This window comes from Mustelus asterias, chromosome 23 (genome assembly GCF_964213995.1).
Source record: "Mustelus asterias chromosome 23, sMusAst1.hap1.1, whole genome shotgun sequence".
Lineage (NCBI taxonomy): Eukaryota > Metazoa > Chordata > Chondrichthyes > Carcharhiniformes > Triakidae > Mustelus > Mustelus asterias.
In genome coordinates, this window is record NC_135823.1 from 40525197 (window position 1) to 40544900 (window position 19704).

At 41.0% G+C, this 19704-nt stretch overlaps 1 protein-coding gene across 2 annotated transcripts in view; it reads right to left on the bottom strand.

The window, feature by feature from the left end:
* The window catches only part of unkl (unk like zinc finger), a 111544-nt gene extending 92219 nt beyond the window's left edge, over positions 1-19325 (bottom strand). The window contains exons 1-2 of one of the 2 annotated variants that reach the window (XM_078240365.1): positions 19238-19325; positions 18747-18956 (exon numbers count right to left, since the gene is read on the bottom strand). In XM_078240365.1, coding sequence (XP_078096491.1) covers positions 18747-18956; positions 19238-19302 — 275 coding nt within the window. In that variant the 5' untranslated portion in view covers positions 19303-19325. The remainder of the gene's footprint in view (positions 1-18746; positions 18957-19237) is intronic. The other variant, XM_078240364.1, reaches the window with a different exon arrangement.
* Between the last annotated feature and the right edge of the window lie 379 nt (positions 19326-19704).

A 19704-nucleotide genomic window follows, 5' to 3' on the forward strand; every position in this document is an offset into this window, starting at 1 on the left:
TTATAGGACAGTACACATCTTTTCATCCAAATGAATCAATCGGTGTTGCCATAAAGTACAGATGGAAGTCAAAATACATGGGTTACCTTCTCTTCCTTCTCCCATAACTAAGTAATAAAATATACCAGAGTTAAAACTATCAACAATTTGTGACTGGAAGAATGAATAAAACTCCTGAAGACTAAAATTAAAGCAAAATACCACAGATGCTGGAATTCTGAAATAAAACCAGAAAATGTTGGGAAAACTCAGCAGGCCTGGCTGCATCTGTGGCGAGAGAAACAGTAACATGCCAAGTTAGCATGACGCTTCTCCAGACCAGCTCTGATGAAGAGTCATAGAGACTCTAAGTATTAACTGTTTTTCTCTCCACAGATGCTGCTAAGCCTGTTGAGTTTTCCACACGTTTTCTATTTTTATCCCCAAAACTACACTTGTGCAGTTTACTACCAATTGGCCTCAGTTAACTCAGTCCAAAGATGTGCGGGTTAGGTTGATTGGCCATGCTAAAAAAATTGCCCCTTAGTGTCCTGAGATGCATAGGCTAGAGGGATTAGCGGGTAAATACATAGAGATATGGGGGTAGGGCCTGGGTGGGATTGTGGTCGGTGCAGACTCGATGGGCTAGATGGCCTCTTTCTGCAATGTAGGGTTTCTATGATTCTATGAACTACAATATTACATGTCAACAATAATCAGGTTCAGTTCGCGATGGTGGTGACCAAGTTTTCCTGGATCTCTGCCACCTGGAAACTCACTCAACTGTCCTGTAAATACAGGGAGCTATTTTAATTCAGCATTTACACATTAGAGCACAATTTAAGAAACAGGAATGCTTTTGTGCAGATCAGTTAGGACACCAATGACGGATATGCAATAGTTCTAAAACTGTTCAAAGGCACTTCACTCTAATGAACCAAATTGTGACATACAAGAGGAAATACCATATTCCTACAGTTTGCTGCTTCAAAATATTTAAGCTTAAAAATTAATCAATGAGTAAGCTGGTTTTCAAATTATTTCATTTATATTTTGATTCCTCAACATTCCACCCTACAAGTTCCTACTAACCTAAAAATTCCAATACATTAAAGCTCAAAAAAGAAATCTATTTGGGTTTCCAGGTTTTAGACCTATTCTATGACTTTGAGCACCAATGTTTGAGTTAAAGAATGAGAGCAAGGCTAAAGTGGAACAATATAGTTTTTCAGGTACATTCATGCACACTTTTATCCCTCTGGGGGAAAATTCCTGAGCTGATTATTAGCCTGTCGAACTGCACCATGAAGACCTCCATGTAAAACATTGACGTACAAGGAAACTTAGCTGAACAAACTCTAGAAACTGACTACTGAAGATCAGCATATCCTTCTGGCATATCATTGAGACAGCAACTGTTCATGCTGGAGTCTGAACAGCAAGCATTGTATTCGATCAAAGGTCCTGACCTTATCATATATTCACATTTCCATCAGATAAATTTTAATTCCAATAACCAAGGAATGCTCATATCAAAGTGTCCTGACCACAGTTGCAGCTAAGGATCAGCATACACTGGGATTAAACATAGCTTGCTAGGTAAACATTAATACATTTTTGGGGGGAATGGAGAAGAGGGAAACAAAAATTCCATCTTGGTTGTTAGTTGATCTGGATAAAAGTTAGGTCATCATAAATAGATTTGAATGCAACAGAAGAACATGCAACTTACTTGTTTAAATTTGAGCTGTGTATCTTGAGGGGCATTTTGAGGAGCCATAATCTTAAACATCATTGGTCAACCACATCACAAGCCCAAAACATCTATTCTGGTTTGCTTTACATGCACATTTTCTGTCTTCTTTTTCCTCCATAGATATCTATAGTACACAGTCATGTTTACTCAGGTATTCTTCTGCTGCAGTTAAACCTAATGATTTATGACAATCTAATACCCTTTTTTCAGATCAAGCAACAAATAAGGTTAAATTAATGTGGTCCGGGCTTCTTTTCCTCTTCCCCTTCCATCAAATCCTCTGATTTTAAAAAAAAGTGGCAGCTCATACTGAGGTACATATTCAAAGGCAGTCCTTCCAATATTTCTGGTCTGAATGACATCAGTTTACTTGGACATGTGGAAACTTCCCAGTTCGGCTATACTTTCACCCATAATCCACGAAGGTGCATTTTCCAGCAGGGGTTATTATAACTAAAAAGGGCAATGAGGTCATTGATTTTTCTCATCTTCCGAATCTATGGATATTTGCTTCAAAGAATATGGAGATATTGGAGGGCCAACAGGAGCAGCCTTGTTTACAAACTCTCCCATGATCTAACAGCTGGGAGATATACACCATCTAGGCTCACACTGAAAAAAACACTTCTGATCCTAGCCCAACAGTTACCTCAATTGAGCAAGTCAGCACAAACCAAGCATTAAACCCAGGATTTTTCTCACCATATGCATGCTCATTAGTAACCTTAAACTAATTGAGCTAATTGAGGGCATACTACAAAAAATGGCCTGCCAAATGTGACAGGTCGTTGCTGGCTGGTTTAGAAGTCACTTGGCAACAGTTGAGTACCTGCATGAGCAAATCCTATCTAACCCATATACATTGCTTTCTCAACTCCCAAATCTAACTGGGATTTAAGTCGCAATTTTTGATGAATCAATTCAATATTGCTAAGTTTTAAGAGCTGTTGATTGAGCAGAGTGGGAACCCTCTTCAGAAGCATTCCTGTCAAATCTCATTCTGATATTGGACCTTATATGTGGCCTCCTTCCCTCCCCACCCACTCCCCCAATATTCCAGCAGTCCCTCTACCAGCCCACAAAAATAAATTTTCCATTAGTGCAGGGTAACAGCTGCTAATATGATTCCCCTGGGAGCAATGCAAAGGCATAGCAATGCCATTTTGTTAAGTAATATGCTGAAACTCATACACCTTTCTGTAGAATGCAGGCCATGAACCAATGCTTCCTGTTGCAGCACAGCAACTTGATCACAATTTACTGCGATTTCAATCATAGGTCAGAGATCAAACGGAGCTGAACATAAACCACAAGACATGATGTTAGAAACAAGAATGATTACAAAGCTGCAAGATTTCTTGCTCCAGTCGGAAATCTCAGTGAATCGTACTGCTGGTTGCAGTGGCATTTCATGCTGGGGAGAGTGTAAAACCACATCAAACCAAGGACAAGTCACATAAAATTAACTATAGGATGATGAATATGATAGTGACCTTATGTAACATTCTTTTAACTGGAAGTTGGGGGGGTTACTCATGAAAGTGTATAGTGTTATCATACAAAACAAATTACTTGAAGTAATCCAAAAGCAAAATATTTAACATAAAACAGCCAAAAGGGAAAGTTTTTTCAACTTATGGCAAACATAAGTAGCTATATTAAGTTCTTCAAAATCAATAGTTCAAACATCAGGTCCTGTCCTCTTCAATCCCTACTTCCCAGTTCATAATGAACTCTCTTTGTTCAGGCTAAAAATCTTCTGCTGATAATTTTTAAGGGGGAGGCAAAAATTACTTCAAAGAAGAGGAATTCTCCCATCAGCACAGTTTTACTGTCTTGAGAAAAATGTTACTTTTTGCATTGCTAAAAAAAACATGCTAGCAAGCTTTTTGTCTTGCACTCATCAGGATCACTTGCAAGAAATTACCAACAGTTACAAGGGGAACAGCACTGTGAATTAAGAAATTTCTCTTCATCTCGGTCAGAAACTATCGAGCCCTTTTCCTGAAACTACGCCCAGATTCCCCAGTCAGGGGAAAATAACCTCTCAGTATCTATCCTGTCAAGTCCTTTCAGAATTGGGGTTTCAGTTAGATCACCTCTCATTCTTCTGAGACCCAAAGAACGTCAGCTCATTGTGCTGAACTTCTCATCACAGGGCAATCCTCTCATCCCAGGAACCAATCTAGCGAACCTTCCTGTGCAGCCTCTGGGGCAAGTATATACTTCCTTAGATGTGGAGAGTCAAACTATGACAGTACTCCAGGCATGGTCTCATGAATATCTTATACAATTGCAACATATTCTTCGACTCTAATGCCCTTGCAATATAGGCTAACATGCCATTTACCTTCCTAATCGCTTGCTGTACCTTGATGCTAACTTTGTGTTCCCTGAATTTGGAGAGAGCAGTTAATAAAGCATATAGTATTCTAGGCTCTATTAAACGGGTCATAGAGTACAAGAGCAAGGAAGTTATACTGAATGTATACAAGACACTAATAAGACCTCAGTTGGAACATTGTGTACAATTCTGTGTACCACAGTATAGGAAGGATATGAATGCATTTGAGAGAGTGCAGAAGAGGTTTATAAGGTTGGCTCAAAAAATTAGAAAGTTCGGTTAGGAAAGAGAGCACGAGACAGAGAGGGAGGGAGGGAGGGAATACCATTCCGGGCTTGCTAAATCGGATGGAAATTCTAATCAACCGCGCACTCATTTTTGGCGAGAGGCTCATTATGTTGTAAAAAAATTGGCCTAGAAGAGTCATGATCAGCTGGATGCCAGTCATGACTCCTCCTACAGGCTCTCCCCGCTACTCAAGCAGTGCAACGGGCTGGAAAAATCACGCCCAATGAGTGTGCATTGACAATCTTTTCTCTTTGGAGAACAACCTGATTCTTACTCAGAGTGTATTCCCTCCTTTGTTTAATCCAAATTTAAACTGTTTTTATATTGTGAACACTCACTCTAGCTCACAATCTTACACAACCAGCAGTCAATTCAGCTTGTGGGGTTCACATTTGTTGATGATCAGGGAGTCTGTTAATGGTCAGGGATGGAGGGAGGGAGAAAAAGCAAAGAGTATACGTAAGTATGAGCCTTAGCAAATGCAGCAAGTTGACTCTGAGCTAATGTATACATCAGAAGCCAGCAATACTCAACCCCACATAAGAACAACTTTACAATTTTTGTTCCCTTGGGGAATATGTATGAAGCACATAAGCAGCTTTATGTATTAGGATGCTGACCCAGTTATTCACATTTATTTATTCCCTTTCTAGTTGTCAGATACCAACAACAGTAACTTATGCTTAGATAGCACCTTTAATGTAATAAAACATTTCAAAGCGCTTCATAGAAGCATTAAAAAATAAAGTATGACAACAAGCCACCTATGGCAATATTAACTCAGATGACCAATAGCCTGGGCAAAGAGATAGGTTTTAAGGAATGCTTTAAAGGAGGAAAGTGAGCTGGAGAGGCAGATGTGTAAGAAGGATTTACCAAAGCTTGCGACTCAGACAACTGAAAGCACAATGATGGAACAATTAAAATAAGGGATGAACAAAAGGAGCAGAAGATGGTGCACAAAGCTGTGGGGCTGAAGGTGACTGAAGGGAGGAGCAAAGCCATGGAGGATCTGAAAACAAGGACGAGAATTTTAAGATGAAGATGTTGCGTGACCAGGTGCCAATATAGACCTGTCAGTACAGGGAAATTAGGGGAATGGGACTTGCTGAGAGTTAAGGCAGGGGCAGCAGAGTTTTGGATGATCTCAAGTTTATGGAGGGCAGACTATGGGAGGCCAGCCAGGAGTGTGTTTGAACAGTCGAATCCAGAGTCAACAAATGTGCGAACAAGGGTTTCAGCAGCAGATATGCTGAGAAAGGTTTACAATGGTACAGAGGTGGAAACGTGATACAAATCATGGTATGAATATTAGATCAAAAACTCATTCTGGGATCAAATGCAACACCAAGGTTACAAATAGACCAGACTAATCTCAGATTTTTGCCAGGGAGGGGAATGAATTCTGTAGCTAGGGAATGGAGCTTGGAGTGGAGACCAAAAACAATGGCTTCAGTCTTCCTAATATTTAATTGGAGGAAATTTCTGCTCATGCATGTCTGATAATTTAGCAAATATGGAGGAATAGAGACATGGTGGTGTGCGGCTGGGTGTCATCAGCCATACATGAGAGAACTAACACTGCCTTTAGATGATGTTGTCAAGGGGCAGCATGTAGATGAGGAATAGAAAGGAAGAAGAAGATACCAAGCGACAAGCATGAAGATTAGTAACGAACACAGAAGGGGCATGTTTACAGATATTTAAAACTCAGTCAAAAAATCAAGTCTCGAGTTCCTACAAATGAAGCAAGTTCGACCATGCGGCATTACAAGTTTAATTTACGTGATACTTCTGTCTTCTCAGGAAGGCAGTTTTTTTCCTATGTTACCATCTATATCTAAAAAAGTGGGCTGAGATAGCCCAACTAATTTGGCTTAAAACTGTCAAAAGCATTCAATCCACCAGTTCTACAAGTTAAAAAGGATCCAGTACTATTGAACTTGTATCAGTGCATGTACATTTTTCCACTGTTTAATACATTAATTAGATGAAATTGGGCAATGAATTAATTGCACGTGTCACAAAAGGTAAAAGAAGAATTTTGGCAAGAATCACCCATATAATTCCCATCTTTGCTGCACTAAGGCAATCATTCAGCGCAAACTAGATTTAAAAATCCAGCAAGGAAGCGGAAGGTATCTACAGTATATTAAACATCTTGCCTTAAACACACATGAATTCTATTAAGCCCCACTTATTTTCATTGTTTTCTTCACACTTTTAGGCCAGTTTCCCATCGCCATCCCCCCACCATTATGAATTCCTGTGACCATATTTATAATGGAAATCCCCTATGTAACCAAGCATATAATGACACAATCAGTTCAAAAGACTTTTCCACAAAATTCATTTGGAACGTTTTCTGAAAGTTTGATCCAAATATTTTACTTGTTCAGTAAATACAACTTCTGACGCCCAGGTTTAACTAAAATTTAAAACATGCAAAACATTGTATATTCCACAATAACAATTAAATGTGTACATTCAAGCATTTTCTAATGGCTTTATTAGTTCAAGGCCTCAGCTTTTATCAAAAGCCTGGGCTTTGACTTATTTTTGCCGAAAGCTGATGTGTAGTGTGAGCATGTGCAGCTTATCTAATTTCTCAGGATACAATACCAGTCACCTGTATTGATTAAATATTTTGCTTCACTTTTTTCTGTTTCTAGCCAGCTATTTTTAAAAATGATATTTGAAGAACGCTAGGAAAACAAATTTCAAAAAAGGTGGCAGCCTTGGAACCTGGATTGGTTGAGAAAAATGATACAACTTACAATATATAAAGCACCTCCAATGTCATAAAAGGACAGTCCTAAGTCACTTCACATGAGTACAATCAGATAAAAGAAATTGACAGATTAGAGATAAAGAAAAAAGTACCCAATTTTGCAGGATGTGGAAAGTGATGTTCTCCAAGCATTTGAACAGGGCTTTAGCTCTTCACCATTTCCTTCATCCAAGTCATTGATAGAGAAGAGTTAAATATCCAAGTTGAGAGATGACATTAAATTTGGAAGCAGAACAGGTTGCAGAAACAGGAGCAGGAGTTACAGAGGGGCTCTGGCAGATTATGCAAGTGGGAAACAATGCATCGGACAGAGTTCAAATGTGGGGAAGTGCAAAATCATTAACTTCAGATCCAAGTCAGATAAACTGAAACTTTCTAAATGGACTAGAAACTGTGAAAGAGCAAAGGGATTTGGATGTCCAAGTACACAAATCAATAAAGACGAGTGCACAGGTACAAATCTATCAAAAAAAAGCTAATGGTATGTTGGCCTTTTTACTTCAGTGGCTGGAATACAGGAGAAAAAGAACCTGTATTTATCTAGCAAATCTCATCGGGAAAACAGCATTCAGCAAACTGCATGCTGCAGCTCAGAAAAGGATATACTGGCCTTGGGGGAGAGGAGGGGAAATAAAAAAGATGAACTTATGTTCATATCGCATCTCTCATGATCTCTGGACATCTCAAAAGTTCTTCACAGCCGATGAAACACTTTTGAAGTGTAGTACAGGAGGAAATGCAGCAATTTGAGCACAGTGAGTTCCCACAAACAGAAATACAAAAACGGGAAAAGACAGGAGAGGGAAACCACTCAAATTGCTCTTACAGAAAACCGGCACAGACATAATGGACCAAATAGACACAACAGCACTAGAGAAAGGAGCAACTGTCAGCCATTTGGCCCCTCAAGTCTGCATCACCATTCAAAAAGATCAATGATGATCTGAATTTGGGCTTAACTCCCATTTTCTGTGCAATAATCATTCTATGATTATATGAATGATCAGATCATCTGTTACATTTGTGGTCCTGACATACATATTGACCAGGACACCTGCTCTTCTTTGAAACAATGCCATGGGATCTTTTATGTTCATCTCAAAAAGTAGACAGGGCCATTGCAACTTCCTCAGTACCACACTGCAGTGTCAACCTAGCTTTTTGTGCTCAAGTGTCTGGAGTGACACTTGAATCCACAACCTTGTAGTTCAGAAGGAAAAGTGCTACAAACTGAGCTATGGCTGAAGGAAAGAGATGATGTGGAGATGCCAGCGTTGGACTGGGGTAAACACAGTAAGAGTTTTAACAACACCAGGCTAAAGTCCAACAGGTTTATTTGCTAGCAAATGCCATTAGCTTTCGGAGCGCTGCTCCTTCGTCAGATGGAGTGGATATCCACTCTGGAAGCTAATGGCATTTGCTACCAAATAAACCTGTTGGACTTTAACCTGGTGTTGTTAAAACTCTTACTGAAGGAAAGAGAGCAGAGATTTGCCAGAATGGTAGTGGAGCTTAAAGGGTTAAACTGAAGACAGGGTGAATGATGGGGTTAATCCCCTTGTGTTTAGAAGATCGAGAGTTGATCTCAATATGGTGTAAAAAAAATGATTAAAGGATCTAATAGAACAGATAAATTATTTCCTTTAGGTGAGGAAATCCAGAAGAAGAGGACACAATCTTAAAATTAGAGTTAAGCAACTTGGGTGTTGCGATATCATGCTCTAATCACATGCGGCACTGGACATGCCTTCATGCTCTTTGGGCATGCATCCGGCTTCAGCCGTAGGCTCACTTTCACCACTTTCATTTCACCCTGGGTTTCATTAAACACTTTCTTGGATCTCTCCAAAATATCGTTCAGACTCAAACGAGATTCTGTTAGTCTGTTCACCACTTCAATTTCAGTTGTTTCAGTCAGGATCGTCCGAACAATGTGGTATAATTACCCTTAATGACATATGAAGGTGGATGCGCACATTGGTCCCTCAACTGTACATTGGCTGAGGCATAGCCCTTAAGAGGAACCAACTCTTTAGTGCATGTCCTCAGAATGTTGTTCGCAGGCTTCAGGGAAAAGTGATTCAACTTTTCCTTATATATTGATTCTGGGATCAACAACACTGCCACCCCCATGTCCACCTTCATCTTCACTAGTTTCCCTTCGACTTTGCCCAGAACTGCTCTGCTTCACCGCACACAGACAAAAGGTATTTAGTTTTAACAGTGTCTTCTCCATCTGCTCTGTTTCATCAGCAGATCCATTGGACTCCTTTTCCTCACTTCCTCCGCAGTTTGAACCCTGATCACTTTAGCTTCGCGCTCTCCTGGGACACTGGTGCTCTGCAGTTTCGGGCAATGGGGCCGGTCTTCCGACAGTTCCAGCAATTACCTCTCCTTATCCAGCAATTGGATTCCGTGTGACCGACTCGGCCACACTGGTGGCATTCCTCGGGCCGTGACTGACTCTTCAGCGTTTCGGCCACCTTGTGCACCCTCACACTAGCACCGAAGTGCGCTGCCTCCCTGGCAGCCCATTCCATGGAGAGCACAATCTCAAAAGCCTTCTTAAACTCAAGTTGCAGCTCTGCCAGTAGTTTTCACTGAAGTGCTTCCTGTTGGAAGCCACATACAAGCCAGTGTCGTAGCGCGTCCTGCAAGAAAGCCCCAAAATCACAATGCTCCATGAGGCTTTTGATGGTAGCCACAAATTTGGTGATGATCTCGCCCTCCATTTGGTCCCACTTGTAAAACCGGAAACCCTCTGCAATCAGCAGTGGTTTTGGCGCTAAGTGCCCCTCCAAAACTGTACACAACTCCTGGAATGGCTTCTCAGAATCATAGAATCATAGAATCCCTACAGTGCAGAAGGAGGCCATTCGGCCCATCGAGTCTGCACCGACCACAATCCCACCCAGGCCCTACCCCCACATATTTTACCCGCTAATCCCTCTAACCTACGCATCTCTGGACTCTAAGGGGCAATTTTTCACCTGGCCAATCAACCTAACCCGCACATCTTTGGACTGTGGGAGGAAACCGGAGCACCCGGAGGAAACCCACGCAGACACGAGGAGAATGTGCAAACTCCACACAGACAGTGACCCGAGCCGGGAATCGAACCCGGGACCCTGGAGCTGTGAAGCAGCAGTGCTAACCACTGTGCTACCGTGCAGCTGATTTCTCCAACTGCAGTAAATTCCTCATGATACCAAATGTTTTACTTCCACCCGTGCTAAGACAGACCGGCACAACGAGGTCGTCCATCACCCAATTCGCTGCCACAAAAATACTGAACCGCTTGAGGTAGGTCATCCACGACTCAACTTCCTCATCGAACGCACCTATCATAGCACATTTTCCCGCCATTTCTCATCACCGGTGGCAGGGGATTCCCACCTCTGAACCTAGGCCCAAAGCCTGTTTTTCCAACGCTGGCTTCTCCGAGCGCTCAGTATTCTCAGTCACCCGACAACCAAGTCTTCTCTGGTTGCCCTTCAACAACCGACACCAGTCTATCCAGCTCGATGTTTCTCATGACGCCTTATCACCTCCGTGGTCCTACCCATCCTCTGAGGGTTTTCTTTACACTCTGTGGATCCCAGCAGACAGTCCGTGTTGAAAGCCCTGATCCTTCACCTTATGGGCTGCCGGTCATCCCATCCTTGTTGCCAGCGTTAAATTCAATACTACTGAGGGGTATCCTCCAGAATTCTCTCCATATGTCAGGGAACATAGGTATTTATTGCAGTCTTATGCGATCCACACTCCAAACAACAACTGCCCTCTCAGGGTGGTTCCCAGCTAGGTCACCCCACACCCAGGGTCACCTGACCTGTTCCCTACACTCCGACATATATAACAGAACTAAGCAGCTTTTGAGTGAAGATAACAAAATGTCTGGTTGCTAAGTCTGCTTCAGGTCAGCAGTCAAGGAGCAGGGCTTGTGGTGGAGTAGGGGAAAATGCACATCATCCAAGATTGAATGCCCAGAAGCAGCCTGGAAACACAGCAATAATTTTCAGACACCACTTAAAAAGGTGAAGCTAGATGTTATTGGCACAGCTGACCCCATGTTTGCAGATGATGTTGTTGCAAACAAGTGAATAAGGATTCAAAACGGATTTCTCTGGGCATTTGGAGATGATTTAGAGAGGGTGCAGGGGAGAAAGATATTGGAGAAACAGGGGCTTATGGCCGACAGGGTGAAGAGATGGCTGGGTGCGGGAACCAGGATACAGGGAAGGAGAAAGCAACACAAGTAGTTGGACACATTGGTGAATCGACACTCTTAACAAAATCCACAATATTGACAGTGTGTCTGAAGTTAGGAGAGCATGATTGGGGAAAGGGATTTGAGGAAGTTAGTCACACAGGGTCAAGATTGAGAGGTCAAATACAAAATTTTAACAGAACTGGTCTCCAGGATAAGCTAAATAATCATTGCATAAAGTTTAGACTTTTTCCCCGTCCTTAGGAAACAGTATCCATTTTTATGTCAACTTGACAGCACTGGCAGTTGTCCCATTATGGAACAGCTAAGCCACACAGACCACAAACATCCCAGATCTCATCTCAAGCCGGTGCTATTTTAGTCATGGCATACTTACACGAAGATTCTCCCCTCACTATTCCTACTTTTTCCCCCTTTGGCTGCTCGATTTCCTCCACTGCCCGCTGATCCTTTCAGAGACAAAAATAGACCAGCTTTGGCTTATTAGAATGCACTCTTGCCTCTGAGTCAGTTTGTGCTGAATCCCACTTCAGAGACATAAGCACATAATCTAGGCTGGCAATTCAGTGCAATCACGGGTGTGTGGTATATTTGGAGTGGCCACCTGAAATGTTAAACCAGGACCCCACCTACTCATTCAGATGGAGGAAAAGATTTCATGCTATTACTTTGAAGAGCAAGAGAACCCTGCCCACTGCCTCAACCAATAACTCTAAAACAGATGATTTGTTCATTATCACATCGCTATTTGCTGTCTTTGGATCTTGTTCTGCAAACACTGACTGCCACATTCCTTATAATGACAACAGTGGTACCACTTCAAAAGTGCTCTATTGCTTGTAAAGCATTTTGGCATATCGAGGTTCTGAAAGACACTATGCAAATGCAAGTTATTTCTTCCCAAAATGTACAGCAACTTTAAATTAGGGAGAAGAAAAATAATAAGCCAAGACTCAGGCACCTAACCACCAGATAGGTGACATCCACTGCAAAGTGCTTGCAAGGACAGTATCCAGTTCAGGTGCAGTAAAGAAGTCTGCCAACACCAAGAAATGAACAATGTACTGAAAGACAGTCAATGCTAAAGCAAGGGAGCAAAACAAAATTGGCAAGAGGTGCAGAAAAATAACAAAAGCTTTAACTTTTGCTAAATATTACTGCTTCAAAATTCCAACAACTGAATTACAATGACCATGTTGTCAACTGTTTCAGACAGTAATTTTGAGTCACACTCATCAATCAAATCTACAAACCATTCCAGTCTTTCCATTTCTGCTGGCCGAAAACAAAAAAAATACAAGAATCAAAATTTCCCTATTTTATTTTACTTGTGCAACTGAAAGGATTTCTGCTTAAACTTCACTTTTTCCACCCACTCACCATACATAAATATCAAATTACCAGTCACAAACTTCCTCCAGTTACAAAAAAGATTGGAGTTACTGTTTGTTTAATAATATATTCAACACATTTTCAGTTTAAAAAATTAAAATTAAAGCGAGACCTTACTATTTTTGTTCATTCATGGGACGTGAGCACCAGTGGCAAAGCCAGCAACTGTTGCCTATACCTTCCAATCCTGAAACTATGGAAGTCTGTCTGACAAAGCAACTAAGTTTAGCTCATTTGATCTTCAAAGAACTTAAGTCTTTATTCATGATTTACGATATTGCAAAACAGTGCGGCAGACAGATCACCATCACTAGTTCACTTTGCAATTTGTGTGTAAATTACCCTCTTCAAATAAATATACATTTATAGATCAGCACCTGGAAATATTAACACTGAAGGGCCCCAGACACATAATGTTTCATTAACTTTGGCAACTGTAATAATGAATTGCAATAGAAAAATCAATAGATGCAGAAAAATATAGAATTTGAGACACTCCAGACAAACAAACCAGATGACTTCACCAATCCATTGTAAATCCTGCTTGGATTCCCTGGGATCAATTTTTTTTTTAAATTGGGTCTAGGCCCAAGCTGAGATCAAACAAAAAAAGCCTAATTTATTCTAAAGTAATAGTTAAATTGTCTTGTTTATGTTGAGGGCAGATTTAGCAATAGAACTACAAAAGGCCTCCACGTGTACAATTAGTTACAACCATTAACGCACTTTACAGCAGCTGTGGATTGGGCAACTGGCTAACAAAACAGAAGTGCAATTCTGAGGAAGATGCAGAGGACAGCAATGGATAAAATAAACTACTGGCACACACAGAAAGTCAACACAATACACCTGCAACCAGACCAAGATGATAAAACTGATGCCAGTTTACTGGTGGCACCAGTTAATCTTTACTATTAATAATAACTGACTTTCGCATCCCTGAACTGTGGAAGAGAGAGGAGATGCAGAAAAGGAAAGATACTGTGTTAGCCAAAGTTCCCACTATATAGCACTCCTACTGGATAGTGGGCATTTTTGAGAATGTAACAGACATGGTAGATGGGAGAAATGCAATGCAAAAAACATATATATGTGAACATGTGGATAGACTTGGAGAAGATGCTTGGGAGATTACTAGGTGATGAAGTGGAATTTCAGGAGGATAAGAAATGGGATTAAAAATTGATTATAAAAGGAAGAAATTAGAGATAAGCGCAGTAGCAGCAGCCCCCCTCCCCCCCAGTCTAATTTCATAGAATATTAAAGGTAGCACCTCAGATTAATACGGTCATTAAAAAGTCAAATGGTTCTATTAAGTTCTAATTTTAGGTTTTATCCCAAGAGATATTAAATGAGTCGAGTAATAACAATGAGTCTGTATAAAACCTCAGCAAGACAGTACTGTATGCAGTTTTTGGCTGCACACTGTAGAAAGAATATTGAGATATTGGAGAATGCAATGAAGATTCACTGAGATATCACAGCCTGATTTGAGGAAGTACAAATATAAACAACATATGGGGAAAAAAGGTTTTTTCCATCATAAAAATGTAAATTGGGGGCCATATTATTTAAGTGTTTTTCATTATGTAGGTTTGGATCAAAGTATATAGAAGCAGACTAGTCTCACTGTTGCAGGGTCAAGGATGAGGGACTATTGCTATAATCCCTGTACAGACTTGACAACTTTTTGTTTTAAAAAGGAGCATTTCATTATTGACCAATGGAAATACAACGACGAACAACATTTTTTACACTTTTATTGTGACAATCTAAAATCAACAGTTTAAACATTGATGTATCAGTTCCCTGTTAATTAAACGAAAGAAAAGAGTAACTTTTGCATGAACTACCATAGCTGAATTAGGTCTGAGGAAATGTTTTTACTTCATGCCATGCTTTTGGCAGATATGTAGCATTCAAGGAATAGTCACAAAGTCATTTCCCAGCAGACGTTCACCTCTTCCTGCCACACCAAGTTGAAACTTTCATTGTCCTTTGACAATTATTCATTCAACCTGAATTTTCCCAGATACAATTATCACCAGCAAGGTACATCTCAACGATTCCCCTTCCACAGGTCATAACCGCCCCAACAATTCCAAATTCTATAGTTTCCTGTGTCCAACCTCTTAACCATTTTAATCTGCTCTAGTAAAACAGTTTTCCTCAGACAGCTTCACCAATGTGCTCCATAATTTCTCACATGACAGTGAGGACCTGTTCCTGAGAAAGTTACAATTCTTTTGCCTGCATCTCAGCAGCAACTATTCTTTGCTCTGTCATAAAGGTGCTACAACTGCCACTTGACACAACATTGAGTTTCTACTTTCTAATTGAATTTTTCTCTCTCAAGGCCTGAAATCACATGGACATTTTTCAGGAATTCATCATCTCCTTTTCAGGACATTTGTTTCACTTCAAGTTAAAGGAACATTTTAAAACAAAGATCTTGTGAAGTGTTTATGACATTATTGATACAAGATTAAAGCAAGAAACTTTGAACAGAGGGCAAGAAAAACTTATTCACAGTTAAAAGGCTGGAATTAAGTTTAAAGTTTATTTGTGTCACAAGTAGGCTTACATTAACACTGCAATGAAGTTATTGTGAAAATCCCCTAGTCGCCACACCCCAGTGCCTGTTTGGGTATACTGAGGGAGAACTTAGCATGGCCAATGCACCCAACCAGCACGTCATTCGAACTGTGGGAGGGAACCCGCGCAGACACGGGGAGAACATGCAGACTGTCTCCACACAGATAGTGACCCACCGACCCGGGAATCGAACCCAGGTCCCAGGGCTGTGAGGCAGCAGTGCTAACCACTGTGCCACCCTTCACTTCCAGGGTAAATTATTACGGTAGAAACAGTCAATATTCATGTTACTTTGGATGGGCGTGTGAAGGGATGTGGGAACAGGGCAGATAAATGCGATTAGAACTATTTAAGTGGAGAGTAAACACATGTTGGGTTGAATGGTCCGCATTTAATTCCTCCTCCATTGATGGCAATCCCTTCAGCTAGCAGGGAGCTGAGTTCTGAAATTCCCTTCTATTAAAGTACAATGATATAATCCATAATTCACCCAATGGTAAACTTTTAAAGGATTATTTCACAAAGGATGCAAACAGGTAGTGTACTAAAATATTAGACCAAAAAGCAGTAATTTTAGCATTGCATTTATAAATTAAAGCAGATTGTGTAGCTGTTGTCTATTATTTTAAAAACCTTCTACGTGTGAATCATAAAAAAATGGCAGTGTTATTTTAGGCCAAAGCACAAGTTCAGTGGCACACAATATTTTGACTTTACACAGATTTTCATCTAACTGTTTTTGCTATCAAAAGTATTAACAGCCCTAGCAAGAGAGAGCCCAACCCAAATAAATTTATAATTGCATCACCATAAAAGCAATGAAAGGAAACAAACTTTAAATAAAATAAAAACATCGTGCATCATGCCAATAGCACCTGATGCGATTGTTTTGTAGGCAATGGCAAGTTATTAATTAACAAGTCATTGCATTTGAACAAGCTATTAAGTATTTGCTCAAATTAAAAATGTGAACCTCCCAATATCCTACCCTCTATAAACTTGATGTCATCCAGAACTATACTGCTCATGCCTTACTTGCACCAAGCCTCTTTCGCCCACTGATTGGTTCCTGGTCAAGCAATTTTAAAATTCTCATTTATTTTCAAATCACTCCATGGCCGTCCTCCTCCAGTCTCACAATGCTCATACATACCTCTGCCCCTCAAAATTTGGTTTCTACAACAACCCCAGTTTTAAATGCTCCTTCATTTGGCAGCTGTGTCTTGAGTTGCCAAGGCCCTAAGCTATGGAATTCCCTCTCTCCACTTCACCTTCCTCCTTGAAATTTACCTATTTGATCACGTTTTTGATCATTTGCCCCAATATCTCATGCAGCTCAGTGTGAAATATTGCTTTGAAAAACTTCAGGTGAAGGGCCTTTCAAAATTTTATTATGTTGAATATACCATATAATGCAAGTTTTGTTGGTGGTAGCCTATGTCAAGGACAAAACTTATAGATAATGAACACTAAGTGTCACATTTTAAAAAAAATCTAATGCTCTGTAAAATTAATGTTCAATGGGTTCATAAAGCTCATGCGTAAAACTTAAATCAGCGTCAAAGTTATAAAGTTTGTTTTACTTGAACACAAGTATTTTGTAAAATATTTTGCAGACAGGCAGTTTATTATACGCTGTTCACTATGAATTTGTGACAAAATTTTAAGTATTACCGTGTAAAATTTCCAGTTAACTTTCATGAAATGGTAAATGTGACATCTTTAAATGTTTACTCTGACCATGAAACTAGCCTTCTATTGAGCAGATCTAGTTTAATCTATTTTAGAGAAAATATCATTAGCAAAATTTAACAAAATACACCAGCATATTACTAGAAATTATTCAAACAACAATTTCAAGCAATAGTTACCTGTGGTTTGCCACGAACAGTGCAAATGAACCACAATTACAATAGCGATAACACTTCAAAATTACTGAACTGATTGTGAAGCAATTTAGAACATCCCAAGATTGAGAGAATAACTGCATATATTTCCCTCTTTTACATTTCCAAAAAGTCAAGCTTCGAAGCACTACAAGTAAAAAAAAAAATTAACCTCACTACAAAGAAACACTCAAAAGTTTCAATCTACTTACTGATTCATATTAATTGTGGTTTAGACACTATTATGTTAAAAGCTTGAACTTTGGAAAAGGCTCTTCATTTTCCAATTTGCATGGTTGAAATGCAGGTTCCACTTTAAAATTGGTTCTTAACTATAAAAACATAATTAAATGCTACAACTTCATCAAACCTGAATGGCTATCAGGAAGCCAAGTCCACTATTCGACATTAAAAAAAAATTCAAGAACTCCAAAAGCAGCATATATTTATGCTGATGTGAAAAAAAAAAGAGGCTTTAGAGATGTACGATGGGGGGGAAAAAAGAGATTAGGTAGGGTTGCCCAATACATTGAACAGAATCACACGTGCACAAGAAAACTAGTGTGCTTCCCTTATGCCCATATTGCCAAGGAAAGAAAAACTGACTTGATCACCTTTCAGGTCTTTAACCACATGACATAAATTGTTTTGAAAGGTAGTGATATATAGACAAGATGCAAAATCGTAAATAATCTTAAATATAAAATGTTACCCAAAACCAAAGTTTAAAACAAGTCCTCAGAAACAAAATAAACGTTCGACCACAGATCATTTACAAGCAAGAGTTCTTTTTGAAACTAATGTATGCATAACTTCTGAAATATCAACGTGGTGCCAGACATACCAACACAAAATAGGGAAACTGAAACTATAAAATATTTCACATTATTCTATGTGATTACCATAAAATTACACCCATGCTGAATAACTTTCAAACATTAAATTCGATACCAAGTTGAGAAAAAAACACAAGTCCCACATCTCACGCTAGCCTTAAAGTTTGCTATTTTGCAAGCTTCCTTCCATTCAAACTGCACCAAAGATCGCTGTCAATTAATGCGAAACAGTATTTTTTGTTCATTATCTGTAAGTACCATACAATTTTTAAACGAAATTAATTTCCCAAATATGCTAACCCACTTTCCCGCAACTCCTGCATTTAATACAACTCCACGTACATGAAGACTTCAGGCAGGTTATGTGCAGCCCAGCCGCCACAGGAGTTAACATTCAACACAAATGTACAAACGCTGCTGGTCTCCCGCTCGAATACAGCGGCCCATGGTCCACTGTAAACAGCCGTGACTGGAGTGAGTGATCCTCAGCCACAAACACTGCCCGCCAACACAAACACCCCACAGCCCGTGGCCGACAGGAACACAACAACCGAGCGAGGCGGACCAAGATTCATCACTCCCCCCTGCCCGAAAACACAACCCGAGACCCCGCTAAAAAAAAATAAAACCCGCGCCCGATCAACTCACTCATCTCCGTCCGGGCAAATCCCCGTCGTCTCGTCGTATTTGGTGCAATAGACGTCCGGGCTGTAGTTGAAGGTACCGTCCCGCCTCCTGATGGGCCTCCTCCGCCGCTGATTGAGGAAATGCCAGTGGAAGCAGGTGAAGGGCCTGTGCTGGGCGCACTTGTGCTGCAGGAAGAGCGGGCATTGCTCCGTCCGAAACTCCTTCAGATACCTGCCACAAAAAAGCCCCGAGATTAGCGGCTGCTGATGGACGGGGGGTTTGCGGGGGGGGGGGAGAGCAGGGAGGTATGCTGGGCCTGACGGGCCCGGGGCCTGGGCTCCGCTCCGTGCGGGGGAGGGTCGCTGCTCTGGGGCTAAATTAGATGGGGGGGGCGGGGAGGGGGGGAAATCTTAGATGCACTTTTGTCCCGTTATCTTTTTGGCGGCGGGCAAGTCCCGCCGTGCGCCGGGTGCAGTCGCGGCGGGGCTGCTGCAGGCGGGATCGGTACTTACGTGTAATGAGACGGTTTCTCCGTCTGAGGAGAAGCGCTCGTCGCAGCTTTCGAAACCGACGGCATTTTTAGTCAAAACAATGGACTGCGCGTGCGCGGCGCCAAGCACGCTGGGTAATTGGCGGGATGGTTCAAATGTTGGTCCAGGGACATGTGGCTCTGGCCAGGAGCAGATCCACACAGCTCACCGGGCTGAGCCCCACTGTCACAGACATCCCAGAATCTTCACTCAAATCACTTCTCATGCAGAGTCCAGACAACACACACAGCCAGGAAGGCGGCACGGTAGCACAGTGGTTAGCACTGCTGCTTCACAGCTCCAGGGACCTGGGTTCGATTCCCGGCTTGGGTCACTGTCTGTGCGGAGTTTGCACATTCTCCTCGTGTCTGCGTGGGTTTCCTCCGGGTGCTCCGGTTTCCTCCCACAGTCCAAAGATGTGCAGGTTAGGTTGATTGGCTATGCTAAAA